Consider the following 15,884-nt stretch of genomic DNA (forward strand, 5'->3'; position numbering starts at 1 on the left):
AAAATTCGTATATAAATTATTAAATAAAAAAGAAACAAAAAAAAAAAAGAAGAAGATGAAATGCGCATACGAGCAGTTGTCTCGTCCCGTTAATAACCGTAGTTCATACGTAATTATCGTCAATTAATTTTGCATCGACTACCATTTATTTTGCGTCTTCCCGGAATTTCCGTCTATAATCACGCCTTATCATACTACCACGGACAGCAATCCTCCGTCTGGCTCTCTTGCGTAATATATACATATTATTATGCGCTGCAGGCTGTAAGAACTCAATAAATTTTACGACTTTCTTTTCTATCAATCCACATCTTTTCACTGACCTCCTTACATTACTCTCATACTTTTCCTTTAATTAATAAGCTCGTCAGAATTTATCTGTCTCTCAAGATTAAATATTATTTATTTAACAACCTAAAGCTACTGTGATCCTTTTCTCCGTAAAGTATTTAATTTTACTCCTAATGTTTCATAAGAAACGTCTCGCAGTGGTGATAATTATTACTAAATATGTACCGATAAGAAGGAAATCTTTTCTCGATGGAAAAGAAAAAAGTGAACACGCAAACGCGATTGTTTGTTCGACAGCGCGAAACAGACGACGGCATTGAACGACGATCGTAAAAGACTATTATTGGAAGCTCTGTCATTTCTTTATTTTCCATTATATTCCGCGAGTCGATCGTGTCGAACATACGGGCATAATTCACGTGTCACGTAATCTCCGCGTAGAATCTTCATCGGCGATACATACGCAGTGACACAAACTAGTGAATCTTGGGAAAATTAAATTAAACACTGCTTTTAAAACGACGGTCTTTCAGAATTTTGTAACAAACGCAATCTCATTGCTTCTGTCACGGTTACTTATGTACAATTCTTTGAAAACATGACAGAAAATTGTAGAATCTCCTACTTTGAATTTAACATTGGACTACAGTAATTATATTCTACCATTTTATTCTGAAAAATTCTTTCATTGATTTGTAACAAATTTTCCTTCAGTGAGAAATCACTTCATTTTCAGTCATTCAGTCATTCAGAAATCACTCATCTTCCTTCAGTGAGAATTCATCTACTTAATAAAATTTATGGACTTACTTGCATGCCTCAATTTCTGAGTATGAATATTTATTTTGCATTTTTGAGTACGAATATTGGAAAAAATTTCTTATTTGTAATCTACACCGGTCCATCGATTTACGCGGTAAATTGTTCTTCCGTTTGTCTGGTATCAATTTACGCAGTCGGAAAATATATTTTTTTATAATCCAGCTATTGAATTTACTACGTATCAGTGAGACGCAATTTCTTACTTGATTGTACCAATAACATCATTTTGACGTCACGCATAACGGCATAAGCGATAACAAATTTACTTTCCCTTCTTCCTACAAATGTTGTAAATAGAAAAGCAACGCAGTGAAGCACAAAATTTTCGCGGTGAATATCAGGAAATTTATGAAAAATTAGCAAAGGTAAGATTGAGGAAAAATCGTCCAAAAATATTAACATCACCGATGAAAATGAAGTAGAACTTCCAATTATTTCAAGGGATAGCATAGTGACTTTGAGCCAATTGAAAAGAAAAGGATGATTGTTTTGAATTGTAATAAAACAGTGACTCTGAATACAATTTATTTTTGTTTACTGAATTTTAATTTGTTTTTTGTCAATCTATGTGAAATAAATATTTTCAAAATTTATGTTGGTTTACTAAATTATCTTTTTTGTTTGTCAATCTATGTGAAATAATTATTTTTATAATTCATTCCGGCTTTTCTCTAGTGTTGACAGATTCTATTTACACGTTTTTATTTCGCATAAACAAAACCGCACGGAACGAATACTCCGCGTAAATCGAAGGTGTACATATATGGAATATACAGGGTGTCTGTTTTATCTCAATACAGCGAAATATCTTTTAAGGAAGCGATGTTAGGAAAAAAATGTTTTAACAAAAGTTATTTGGTACGAGAGGGAAAATTATCTGGTATAAATATTTTTTTTGTATCGGGTATGGTGGGGGAGATTTCAAAGTCAGTTCATTTTTTTTAAATGGAATGCTATATTTTTTTATACACAGTATGATAGTGTATGTTAAGACGAGTTCAACGAGGTAGAACATTGTCATTTTCTTTCATGGAAGGTCGTAAAATTGCGAAAAACCGAGAGCCGGACCACCATACGTACCTCACTGTCGCGTGTGTCTGTTTTATCAAAGGAAATGACTTTGTTCGCACCTCGTTGGATTCGTCTTAACATACACTATCATATTATGTATAAAAAAATATAGCATTCCATTTAAAAAAATTAAACTGACTTTAAAATCTCCCCCACCATACCCGGTACAAAAAAAAATATTTATACCACATAATGTCCTCCTCTATACCAAACAACTTTTGTTAAAACATTTCTTTCCTAACATCACTACCTTAAAAGATATTTCGCTGTATTGAGATAAAAGAGACACCCTGTAGATTAAGATTATCTTTGATTTTTCGGTTTCAAATGAATACATGGTGAATCGTGGCAGCCATTCAGAATGGCACACTGCGGGAAATATGCAGTAACATAAACAATAATTAAGACAATCACGTGAAAATTACACTGTTTTCCTTAAATATGACTAAACGTGGGTGAAAAATTTCAAGTCCCTTTGTTTACAATTATCTAATAATTTGTTATTCCAAAGATCGCTTAAAAATGACGTCTCCAGATGGAAATACCCTCTTAATTTGCAAAATCTAATTTTCACAGTTCAAAATGAAATATAAAAACGCGCAGTACAACATGTCACGTGACGAATTTATTTGTGTTTCTATGCACTTTGTCACGCTATTAGCGGACTATTAAGGTAAAGGAAAATTTCCAAGGGAACCCCCTCTATTGTCCCATTATTTTCTAATGCGAACCCCGGCTTTATTGCCTCCAACCAATTTCTTGAAATTTTAGGAAGGTCGTAGCAGGTTAGGGGATCACCGTTACGCGGCTAAATCCTCAAGTTTCCAGAAAACGCCCCCATAACGGAACAGAAACCCCTTAAAAGGGAAGGTTTAAGAACCTGGTGCATTCAGTTCGACGATAGATTCCTAGCAAGGATGAAGTTTCTCGCTTTTCTGTTAATCCTCGGCTCTGCTGCCATTATGGTCGCCTGTCGACCGATAGAAAGTGAAATAAATCCTGTGGAAGGTAAGAATTCTCTATTCTACATCTCTCAAATATCGAACGATTCTTTTCCTGATTTAAAAAAAAAAAATCTTTCTTCCGTGAGAAATTTGTTTAAATTCGAAACTAATTAATTAAATTCAAACTGATATATTTTCAGCAGAGGAAAAGGCTAATGGGACTATGGAAATCAAGCAGGAGCTGCAGAGAGACAAGAAACATATCCACGTTCATCAAAGAGAAAAAGTACACAGTGTCAGGTAAATAATTTGTAATAATAGTACCTTTACAAGATAAAATATTATACTTTAACGTAGAATTTTTGATTTTTTTTTTTTTTTTTGACGTAGATTGACCTCTTCCGGGTTTAGACGGCCGATTTTTCAGCCGATTTCACGATTTCTTTTTTCGGTGACGAGATGAATTATAATATTGGTGTTTTGTTTATTCCTTTATTTATCTTCTGGCTGTGTAAAATCAGTAGTGAAGACTTGATACGTTTACAACATTCAAAGTTATATACCGTGACGTACGAACATCTTTGTTGACTTGTCCCAAGCCTGACGGTTTTTCTGTTGATCAGAAAAAATTGGACGAAGTGTTTTTATCGGTGCTTCAATCCTTAAGAGTGTCGTTATCATATCGACCACGACTATAAATTCGAAAAAAATTTTCTACAAAGTGACAATCGGTTAAATTAAAAAATACCTTTTTCTCGTGCGATTTTTGTAAGATTCAAGTGTCAAAAAAAGCGAGGTTTTGAGAATATTGACCTGTGATTATGACAGTATAAAGGGGAAAGCAATAGGTGCAATAGTTTCAGAAAATACCATGGGATAGTGTTGGGAAACTTGATTTTGATAAAATCGCGTTTAAAGAGTTTCGAAGATTTGCTTTTAAGGAGTCGTTCAAACTCTCATAGCTCATATAATTTATCCAATTTCGAAAAATCGTTTCACAGAAATATTCTCCAAGCTATAAAGCCAAAAAAAAAGAATATAGATTTGTTTCTCTCTGAAAACCAGAATACCCCCTTGAGTAGGTTAAATTTTAAACTAATTATATTTCTAACTTTTCTGTAAACAACATTTTTGACAGAGAAAAATGTTATCGAATAAGTTCAAGAATGCAAAAGCTCTGTTGATTTCCTTTACTCCGAAAACCAGAATACCCCCTCAAGTAGGTTAAATTAGGAATTATTTACATTCTCAACTTTTGCACATCGTTTATCCTATCCTATGGTAAACACTCTTTTCGATCGAGAAAAGTGTGCGAATGAAAAATATCGATTTCTTTCACCCTGAAAACCAGAATATCTCCTTGAAACAATTGTAATTTTCTCACACTATTTTCGTAATACACTATATAAACATTACATTATCATCGCTCACCATGAGTATTACAGTTTCAGTGTGCCAGCGCCTGTGGTCAACATCGCGTTGAGTAAATCCGTGGTGCAGCCTCGACCTCCTCACCCTTATCTTCTACAGCAACATGGATCCAAATTCGAGACGCACAGTTTTGCCACGAATACCGGTCAACTACACAGCAGCATGTCCATTGGAAGTAGCGAATCCCAGCAATATGTGTCGAACTATTGATGAAACGGCTCGTCCTAGAAAACGAAGATTTCTTTTTATTTACCGTGACATTTATTTTATTTTTCGAAAGTGTACGTTTCTTTTTTTTTTGTTTTTCTTTCATTTAGACGAGAGATAGTTTTATAAGAGTTAGCAAAATCAAAGCGTATTGTTGATTATCATTGACGAAGGTAACGAATGTAGCATTTAAGCATTTAATAATAACAGTAGCTGGTAGATTATCGATTAGTAAATTCGACACAAAGACTGTGAGAAGTCGGCTACTGTAATTTTTTGGGAGAGGTGTAAGACTGAATTTGTATATAAAACTGCTATTATTCGATTTGTTTAAATGGAACTGTATCGAGGGTTTATATTACAATAAATATGACACGTTAGAAACTGCAACTGCCTCGAATATTCTTGATTTAATTATGTCATTTTAAAAACTGTCTCGACTATTCTTTATTTTACAAATCTTCAATCCTCCGATTGAATTCCTCCCAAAGGGAAAAATTGATGTTATTGCAAAAGTGAAATGTCAAGAACCCAGCGAAACCTTGAACGTATCCACGGGGTAATTACTCAAACGACATCAGATTTTACCATCGAAATTCCCAAAAGAGATATTGAATAAAACATGATCTCACGAAAGCATCGACCTGCGCCATCCACTTCACCAGCGTCACCTATCCGATTCATAAATCTCTCTGTCCACGTGATTCCCCGGAGCGTCTAGGTTGACGTCAAGTCGATTAGCGTTTCTTAGACACTTTCTTGTGGTCCACTTTCGTTCGTCCCTGGATGGTAAGGCCGTCCACTCGTTAGGAGCCAATAAGGATCGTGCCGGAAATTACGAACCGCGGGCATGTGTATTCCTCGAATTTCGGCGGTGAAGGGTCCTTAGTATAAAAGCAACGTGCTCCAACGATTTCTCACCGATAATCTCACGATTCCACGCCTTGCCAGTAGGTTATTCTACGACTCATTTCGTCGAGATGTTAATCAGAAGCCTCTCGTTGTTGGTATTGTGCGCGGTGGTGTACCAGTGTCACGCGAAACCGGCGCAAGTGTTACTGGAGCCTCTGTCTTTGAGTCCGGTGCAACAGCAAGTGGTGCTCGTGGATGCTGGTCAGTTGTTACGGGGAATTTTATTTTATTTTGTTCAGAAACGATAGTTTCTTGCAAACACTTTGACTATCAGAATGAGTATCTGCAAGATTCGAAATGAACTCGCTGTACGAGACCATTGGAAAATTTGAAAAAAGAATGTAACTTTCGTTCAGAAGTATTAGAACACTTATGGAATTGGGAAAAAATCTAAATCGTCATTACAAAGTTATTAAAAATAATTATAGCAATGTAAATAGTCAATGTAAAAAAATTCAAAATTTTATATAATCTCATTGAGAAACATTGATTTCTTTTAACTCTATCTATTAAAATGAGTATCTACACGATTTTAAATTGGAATCACTGTACGCCAAGATTGGAAAATTTAAAAAATATATGTAAGCCTCGTTTATAAGTGTTAGGACCCTTATGGAATGTGAAATAAATCTAAACCGTCGTTACAGAATGATTAAAAATAATTAGAGCAATGAATGTAAAAGAATTCAGAATTTTATTTAATTTCATCGAGAAACGTTAATTTTTTGTAAACACCTTGACTATCAAAATAAGTATCTACACGATTTTAAATTGAAATCACTGTACAAGTTTGGAATATTAAAAAAATTAATGCAAGTCTCGTTCATAAGTATTAGAACACTTATAGAATGTGAAAAAAGACTAAACCGTCGTTACAAAATTATTAAAAATAATTACAGCAATTAATGAAAAAAAATTCAGAATTTTGTTTAATTTCATCGAGAAACGTGAAATTCTTTTAACGAAATGAAATTACATTTGAATGAAACGATTTCTTTTAACTCTTTAACTATCAAAATGAGTGTCTACACGATTTATAATCAATCGCACTGTACGAAAGATTGGAATATCGTGATTGCGAGAAAACCGTAGCAAATTTAAAAAATCTATTCAAACCGTCTTATTTCGTATAAAAAGTAAATAAACTTTCTCCTCTTCCATTTTTCTCACAAATCTACCATTTACGAAAAGAAAACTAATAGCGTGAACGCCCTGTACATTTTTACCGATACATGATACTAACTTTCTATACAAACATAACAGGTACCCTAACATTTACGAGCGCTAGTGTACACTGTTACGATCGCTTAATACTTTTCGTACATCATTTGCATATCAAATTTTTCAGCTCGTACCATTTTTCTTCTTTGCAGCTAGCAAAAGGGAGCAACGTTCGCCGCAATTTGGTTTCCCAAACGAAGGTTTCCTAGAAGACGAATACGACGGGGAGCGTCGTCACAAGCACCATAAGCACCATCTGAAACGAGAAGACTGCCTTGAATACCCTTGTGGCGAATATCCGGAGTACGTATCTCAACAATTACCAAAAATCAACGTTTTTTCCTCTCTTTCGAACGTGTTGAAATCTTAATTTTCTCGTTATCTTAGATATCCACCACCTGGAGCGATTCCAGCACCATTCGTGCCGCCACCCGGCGAAATTCCTCCGCCATTCCTGCCGCCACCTGGTGAAATTCCTTTACCAGGAGCAATTCCGCCAGCTTATCCACAGCCGTACCCTGAAGGCGGTGCAGGAGAATCCTTCGCCTCGGCTTCATCTGGATCCAACAAAGGTCCGTTCACCGAAGGACAAAGTCAGGCGAACGCACAGGCTGGTAATTTCAACGCTGGTGGAAATCCCTATACAGAAGGGCAAAGTCAATCGAATGCACAGAGCGCTAGTTTCAACTTCGGGCCCTATTCCGCGTCGTTCAGCGTAGCTGAATCGTCATCCGGTGGTCCAAAGTTTTAATCTAGAGTGAGTATGTGTAATTGTAATTAACACTATTCCGTCAGTCATTTTCACGTTCCAGTGGGAATTATTTACGTAACAATCGATTCATACGGTGCAAACGTTCTTTATTTGAATAAGACCGATTCTTGGAGACTAGTTCGTCTTTTTTTTTTTAAAGAGTCTTGCTATTTTTATTTAGAACTTCTGAGTTTCGTTGTTGCTGTTTCTTCTTTTGTTAATCGTTTCATTGCTGTTGGTGCCTGTAGGAGATTTGAAAATTTTCTGGTACTGTACAGTTCGCGCCTTTTGACGCACTTTCAACTTAATTCAATCCTTAACTTTATCTTTTAAGTAGTTCCATCTTTATTTAATGAAACAATTTTCGTTGTAATTTTTTAACGAAGCTACGAACGATCTATGTTTATATAGCATTTTTTTCTTACTTACTTTTTCTTACATACGTTGTTGTCCACTTTCGTTTGAACGTATTGAATATTGATATCGAATGCGAAGCAAACTTAAACGATCATCAAAGAATTAGTATCCACAAAAAGAATCATATGTGTAATACTTTCTGTACGAACATAAAGGGTGTCCTAATACGTATGAAATATAGTGTATACATAAAATGAGGATTTAACTGAGGGTTCAGGACCTTATCTTTTCATATTTCTGTCAATTCCCTTATTAGAACACTCGCAACATATTCATATTCATTTTTGACCGATTTTATGATCTCGCTATATTTATTCCATGAATTATACACGCTCGATTAACTCTTTCACTGCTGTTGGCGCATATTGGCGCTTTGAAAATATGTTTGCGCTGTGCCTTTGGCGCCTATAGGCGGTTTGAAAGTTTTCCCGCCGTGTCCTTGACGTCTATAGTCGTTTTAAAAATATGCTCGCGTTGTGCCTGTAGCGCCTTTTGACACACTCTCACCTTAATTTTCATCCTTTGCGCACTTCCACCTTAATTTAACAAAAAAAATTTTAAACGATAAATTCTAAATTTTTATTTGCAAAATTTCATCCTTGGCGCATATAGTCGGTTTGAAAATGTGCTCGCGTTGTGCCTGTAGCGCCTTTTGACACACTCTCACCTTAATTTTCATCCTTTGCGCACTTCCACCTTAATTTAACAAAAAAAATTTTAAACGATAAATTCTAAATTTTTATTTGCAAAATTTCATCCTTGGCGCATATAGTCGGTTTGAAAATGTGCTCGCGTTGTGCCTGTAGCGCCTATTAACACACTTTCACCTTAATTTAATCCTTAATTTTCATCTTTTAAAAGCGAAAAATTCCAAATTTTTATTTGTAAAATTTCGAAAAATTTTCAAACACTAAAATGAAAGATTCCCTGGCCGTCAGTGAACGTCTATCGTCTACCACACGCGTTACGCGCTGAAATCTGCCACAGCGAAAGGGTTAACAGTGAATGCTGTTGCAGAGAAACAAGCGACAATTTTAAAGAAGATTCAATTACGACAGACAAAATTTAATTCAGACAATTCGAAATAATTTCTTTCCACCGTTCTCGAGGAACACGTGTAACGATGTGACCAATCGACACGCACAGAACCCCCCGCGTCCCATAACCGAGAATATTAATTGACTTCGCGCGCGTGTAGCCTGAGCACGCGCGTCGCAACTCAACGAGCATTATCAACAGCCTCACTCGAGAACGAATCGATTTGAACCGTGCAATCGACTCTTCCTGTAATTCCTTCAGGCACGGATGCCTAGGCGTACGCTTCTGTTTACGAGCTGGGAATGCTCGAGTCTTCTCGCCTACCTCTCTGTATCGTGAGCTAAATACACGCTCTAATCACGGGCTCGAAGCTTCAGTTTAGAATTCCAGGAAACGCGCGATTCACGCGGACGTGAGTCGATTGGTGGCTCGAGGGGGATAAATCGCGACACCCTTTCCGCGAGGCTAAACGAATAAACCGCTGGTGAGGTGAATGTTGAGCGAGGTTTGCGTGAAACACGTGCTGAGGATACTTGGCTTGCTGTCAACACTTTAGATGCTAATATGGAGCATTAAATGTAGACCCTTGTAGTCTATCTTTTTATGAGAAGAAATTTCCAAGGAATTCACATTGCAAATCGTCCTTTTTTTCGTTTTTAAACCTTATACGGTGTTCGTGAAGTTACAGGAATAGGTAAATTTGGGTCAAATTGTTGTGAAACGTCATTTAATGAAATATCAGTATGTTTTTGTTATAAAGTATTATTTAGTGTACTTTAAGATTACGTGTTGTCAGTTTAATACATTTTCGAGATTTCGGGGAATTGCTATGTTACACAAATATTTAGACACTTAGCAAAAGTTAATATTTTGAATATTTGTAGTATAATGTTTACTCGCATTCGTAATGTTTTAATTACCTGCTCTGCGTTTAACAAGTGTTTTGTTAGAATCGGAATATTTTTGGAACATCGTAAATTGATCCACAAATTCCACAAGTGTCGACGAAATATATACTCGATTTCCATTAAAAGAATCCTACAAATTTAGTTCTTTTCTTGTCAAAATTATTAATGATCACTAAATATTTAAGTATATGAGAAAGTTTCAGTCCGAACGATACATTCAACAACAAAGGAAAAGAAAATTTTGTCTAGATTTTCGGTCAAATTGACCCAATTTCCGTACAAGGGTCAAGTCACCGTTATTCCATAATTTATTACCGATGTTCGAGAGGAACCTAAGTGTTCTACGTTTAAGAAACGGAGAAACGATTGGAAAGGTGGTCCACGGTTCGAACGAGGAAATTCCCAATGCGCCGATAACGAATAGAAAATCGCGAAGCGTTCGAACAAGCGCGCCACACGTCCCATTGGTCGGAAGGATCTCAAGGCTCCGTTGTTCCTTCCAGAGAGGCAGCCGTAAATTCACGCGTGTCGGGTTAATGAACTTCGTCCATTAACCATTTACATGTTTTTACGGAACGTCTTTCACCTCTGGCTAAAAGGGGGGAACATCTGCCAATCAAGTTTCGATACATCAATTTCTTCTGTGCTTTTCACCAATCTTCGAAACCACGTTAACATGTATACAGTTACCGGAATTAATGTTCACACACACCCTTTGGAACAGTGTGACTTTTTTTAAATTGGACCAAACCATTTCAGTGTTTTTTGAGAAGTTGGAAGAATCAGTTTACTATAATAGATGACGTTTGTAAAAAATTTTGAAAAAATTGCAATTGGTGGGTATCGCTAAGAAAATTTTAAAGTCACTTTTTACAACTTTTTTATCTCAGCTTGTAATGAAAATTGTAACAAATATGTAATATGGAAGAATATTTTTCTTCTCCTGTAGCGCTTGTGACACACATTCCATAGTCTTCGAGGTCGATTTTCATATTCGTAATTTCCGTAATGTTCAAAAAGACTCTTGGACCCATCCTTAACCCTTTTGCTTGTGATTTCTTTTTTTGCTTACTACGCATCTAATTTATGCACCTATGTACCTTTTTAGTCCTGTTTTAGTCCTGTACTAGGTATGAATAAATTTTTCAGTGATAATCCATTTTCAGACTATTCAGTTTGCTAAAAACTAGAGTGTGTCAGTAAAATAAACATTTCTCTGTAATTTTTCGTCAAAAAATATTACTTTCTTAAAAAAGAAATTAGTGCAAATACGTAACGAAAACGACGAGTGTACCTCGTGCTTGGTGAATACGACCTCGAGTGTTACTCGTTATTTCAGTGCAAAGGTTAATGATATTTGGTGATCCTCGATCTTGCAAATTAAAACCTAACCTAACTTTGAAATTAATTCTTGTTGCTAATATGGCAACTTGTGTCACGAGTCTGACTCATTGTTAGAAGACAAAGGGTTAATAATGTGAAGAAGGATTTTTCACATTATTGAAACTGATCGTAGGAGCGATTTTTCGAGTCAGCGCGTTGGTACTCTCGTTGTTATTTCGAGACAAGCCGCGGAGACATCGTTCGAGTAAATCGTATCTATTGAACTACTTCGTAAATGGGACATATTGCTGCTTGAACTTCGCTAGCAAGTGCAGGTTTATGAGTTTATTGCTTCAATGTACGCTAGAACCTCGATCTTTGCACGAAAATGGACTGAAAATAGGTACAAGCATCGAGGTTCATGCAATTAACCAGCAACCTATCTGTGGCATGAGACCTCCCACATATGAGACTAAAATTCATGCTTCACCTTATATTGCATTTCATTTTATTTACTCGTAACTAAGTGACAATATTCACCATGTGTTGGCGGAATGCAATAATCGAGGTTCTGCTGTATTTTAAGCTTCAGTTTTTCGCCACGAACACCTTGATACACCTGTGTTGAGCCGGTGAGCCGATACGATTGAAAATTCCAATATTTCAATTCTACGAATTCTTGAGAAAATTTGAAATTGACAATTGAGAAAACTGAGAATTTGTGAAAATGTTCCGAAAATACTAATCTCTGAAAATATGCAAACAAAAGAAAATCGCCTTTTTTTAAATTTCAAACAGACGCAACCCTTTAACGAAACGACTTACATTCTGTGTTCTATCGAGAATTTCTTAAACATTCCGAAGACAAAAAAAGAAGAAGATTAATCGAGTATAGTTAGATGCAAAAGAAGAGATGCTTTCTCTCGAAGGTTCCTCGACCGTTCACCCCGCGCAAAAGACCAAGCATCCTCGAATGAGACGAGCTCGAAAGGGACCATTGGCCAAAGAGAAGAAGGCCTCGTCGAATCGAAGGTTAACGAACCCGCGCGAATTAAAAGCAGGAAAGGAAGCCTGACGTAATCACATGGTCCCGTGTCGTCTTTTCACCTATGCATTTCTAACGCGACAGCGACCGATCGTGAAACGACCACTCACAGAAAGAACGTAGAAACATCTGTCGAAAGTTTCAGGGTCCAGTTCGAGGCGACGCAACAATCATCCTCTTTTCATGATCGTGCGTGTGTCACTTTTGTCGTGACTGCCTTCGAGACGTTTCTCTCTCTCTCTCTCTCTCTGTGTCTCCAGTGGACAAAAGCAGGCTTGCCTACGCGTTGATTATTCAAATGTGTGTGGGACCTGTGCGAAAAGGAGCGTCGTAAAAGCGGCCGCCATTGTCCCATTGAGCCACGCTCCTTTTGGTACGTGTGAAAAAGAATGGACAAAGGGAAAATGAATCTTCTTGGTTCTCAGGCGATCGGCAGACGGCCAGACAGACGGATTAACTCGTTTTAAAGGGATACGGACGCCATGCTGCTGCGTTGACCGACGCAGAGTTTGCGCTACTCTTTGCTCGAAGGGAACCGGTCTGTTTTCGTCCCGAAACGCGCCTACACTCGCGAGCTTCGTTTTTAAATCCGCTCGAGCACGAACGAGAATATAAGCAGGAGGGGAGAAGTGGTTTTCGTAGCCGCTTCGATAGATGGACAGATCGTTCTGATCCTTCTCTATCTGCACTTTTGAAACCACCTGTAGGAAATCTTCCGAGAGTTCGATCTGTTTTAATCGACGAATAGGAACTTTGGTATGTTCTTCCTTAACCCGCGGAAGACGAATGGTTGCAGACGGACGCGGAAGACGAATGCTGTTTGCATAGTCATTTTGACCCGTAGCAAAATTTCAAGAGGGAATTGGGTATAAATGTGTATACAGTGACCGAAGAAAGTATTCATACACCCTGTAAAATGGAATAAATAGATTTCGATGAAATTTTCAGCGTGTGTATAATTGACATAGATCTGCAAAACGTATTTTTTAAATTTTCATTACGAGCTCAGATTAAAAAGTTGTAAAAACTACCTTCGCTGTTTTCTTCGCGATTCCGACTAATTGCAGTTCTTTCAAAAAATTTTGGTCGCATCATCTAGTAAACTAATCTTTCTAACTTCTCAAAAAAACTCAAGTGGTTTGGCCCAATTTTTAAAAAGTTATTCCATTTTACAGGGTGTATGAATACTTTTTTCGGTCACTGTACTTTCAACTATATGTATTTTATGTTTTTCTTGTTTATTTACATTTGATACATAAAATAGGTGTATTTCTGACTTTATCGCTGTTGAGTCGTACGAGGGTTAATTGAAATCGTGTCGAATCAATCTTTATAGACGAAAATATTGTTGTTTTTTTTTTTATGTGTAGGTTTCCAGTTTAAATTTCTAACAAGGGAAGTTTAGTAATTCGAAAATTAAGGAACATTTGAAATTTTGCAGAAACGTAGTTCTATCGACGCTATTTGCGACACTATTTTGTGTTTCGGCAATGAATCGACCCTAGGGGTGAAAACTCCTCCTCGAAAACTTGCGATTTTCCATAGTGTCGTGAATATTTACGAAACTGTACGAGATATGAAGAACAAGTTAAATTCAGTGTTACGAGGTTTTCTATGTCCCACATTGCGATGCAAAAAGTTACGAGTGAGGGTAAATTTAAAAAACAAACACTTTTCTAAAATTTTATTATTGAATATGAGAGAGTTGAATTTCAAACTAATAGTTTGTCATACAGTGTACAATAACTGCAACAGTTTATAAGGGGGTTAGAATCATCCTGTACGAATACTATTAACGCCATTGATCAACATGAAGACAAAAAGTAAGTCAAAATTGTATCTTTCAAACTGAGAAAAAATTTGTTTACACAAAAGGGTTGCTTCTTTCTTTCATGTCTAAGTGTTGCAAATTCGACGAATTACAAGGGTTGTACAGAAACGATTGCTGAACGAAACGAATCGCGGTAACGAGGATTGATTACACGGTCGACAACCGCATGGTGAATTGTTAAAATCGTATCAATCACACGGACACGCACATTATCATCGTGGCTCTCTCTGGAGCCAATAAATCCTCAATATGTAAATCAGCCTCGAGTTCTCCCTTTCAAGGGTCATCCTGCGAAAGGGTTAAAGGTCACAAGTGGCTCCACACTGTACACACACGCGTGTTATTCATGCGCACGGTACCTTAGGCAGTACCAGGGGAATGCAGATTTCAGATTGCGCCTTGTGAAAGTCCTGTTATAGCGCGAACACCGAACAGGCTCCGACTTAAAGTCGATTCCTGAAGAATCTCATTTTGTACCTTTGCATCGCTACGGTTCTAGGGTTTATGAACGCGTTGAAAAATTTTCTAAGGAGGGTTGCACGTAAAGATAGGAGATTCTTTCGATTTTTCACGCTTTAGGGTGGATTTTAATTAATGGCTGCTTATTTAAAATTATTAATTTATTAAAAAGACGTGCTTGCGCGTTGTGAATACAGTGGATAACAGGAAGTGACGTATATTGCGTTGAAAAAGAAAAGAAAAACGCGGTATATTTAATAATTTTTATGCAATTTAAAAGATTTAGAATGTATTATAATAAATTTGATAGTAGTTCTTGAAAATTGCTGCATTGTTTCCATTTTGTACCTTTGAGTCGTTACAGTTCTAAGGTTTCTGAATGCATTCCTTCAAAGTGTTGTGTGTAAGGTTATCAGAGATTCTTTCGATTTTTATATGATTGAAAAGATTGAACAACTTGCCCCAAGGGGTAAGAAGTTCCACTTCGCCGAGCTACAAATAAATGACTCCCTATGAAAAACCAATTACAATATATTAAATACAAGCTTAAAATCCTAGAGTACGATAAATTTAACGATAAGTTAGTTAATAGTGAAGAGAATAACTACATTATTTCCCTTTTTTCGACTTTTTTTCGTTTTTTCTTTCCAATTTTATTAGAACGTAAATTTTTGCCTTCTCGGCATAACACTTCAAGCTGTCAATTAATATAAAAAAATTAACGAATATGTAACTTGTTCAAATTTTACAGCATTTCTTGTTTATGTAGCCGGAATTACCCCGCTCTCCCTTACATTACACTGTGGTACTATTACATTATTACCAGGCAATTTCTTTAGAATAATTACTAACTCTTGCTTCTCCCATCGAAATATAAAATTGCAATCAATCGTAATTTTTCTTCTCGTGAACGAAGGAAAATCGAGTTACAGAGATCATGGAAGAAGAACAACTTTACGAAAGGTCTCTTAAAATACGTTAATACACGAGCACCCGTGTAACAAAAATGACAAAAAATACACGTGAAATACCTCTATTTTTCACGCTTAACACTAGATTTATGGACATTTCTTATATACCTATCTCTACGAACAAAACCGCAGATTTTCTTTAAAAAGCAACTTATTTCATTTAAAAACAACATATTATACACTGTTAACTTATAAATGAAACTACGTGATATTATATATTTATATAAAATTTATAATAAGCA

At 36.4% G+C, this 15,884-nt stretch overlaps 1 protein-coding gene across 1 annotated transcript; it reads left to right on the forward strand.

Moving 5' to 3' along the window:
- The first annotated feature begins 5,559 nt into the window (after nt 1–5,559).
- Nucleotides 5,560–7,650, forward strand: LOC108575969 (ena/VASP-like protein). Its single transcript, XM_017938907.1, has 3 exons — nt 5,560–5,879; nt 7,052–7,202; nt 7,287–7,650. The coding sequence occupies exons 1-3, from the start codon at nt 5,747–5,749 to the stop codon at nt 7,648–7,650; spliced, it is 648 nt and encodes a 215-aa protein (XP_017794396.1). The 5' UTR covers nt 5,560–5,746.
- Nucleotides 7,651–15,884: the final 8,234 nt, after the last annotated feature.

Source organism: Habropoda laboriosa, unplaced genomic scaffold, assembly GCF_001263275.1.
Source record: "Habropoda laboriosa isolate 0110345459 unplaced genomic scaffold, ASM126327v1 scaffold300, whole genome shotgun sequence".
NCBI classification, from domain to species: Eukaryota; Metazoa; Arthropoda; class Insecta; order Hymenoptera; family Apidae; genus Habropoda; species Habropoda laboriosa.

Coding starts and splice junctions, on each gene's coding strand:
- LOC108575969 (XM_017938907.1), top strand. CDS start 5,747: ATGTTAATCAGAAGCCTCTCGTTGTTGGTATTGTGCGCGGTGGTGTAC. Junction 5,880..7,051: donor AGTGGTGCTCGTGGATGCTG/GTCAGTTGTTAC, acceptor TCTTCTTTGCAG/CTAGCAAAAGGGAGCAACGT. Junction 7,203..7,286: donor CCTTGTGGCGAATATCCGGA/GTACGTATCTCA, acceptor TCGTTATCTTAG/ATATCCACCACCTGGAGCGA.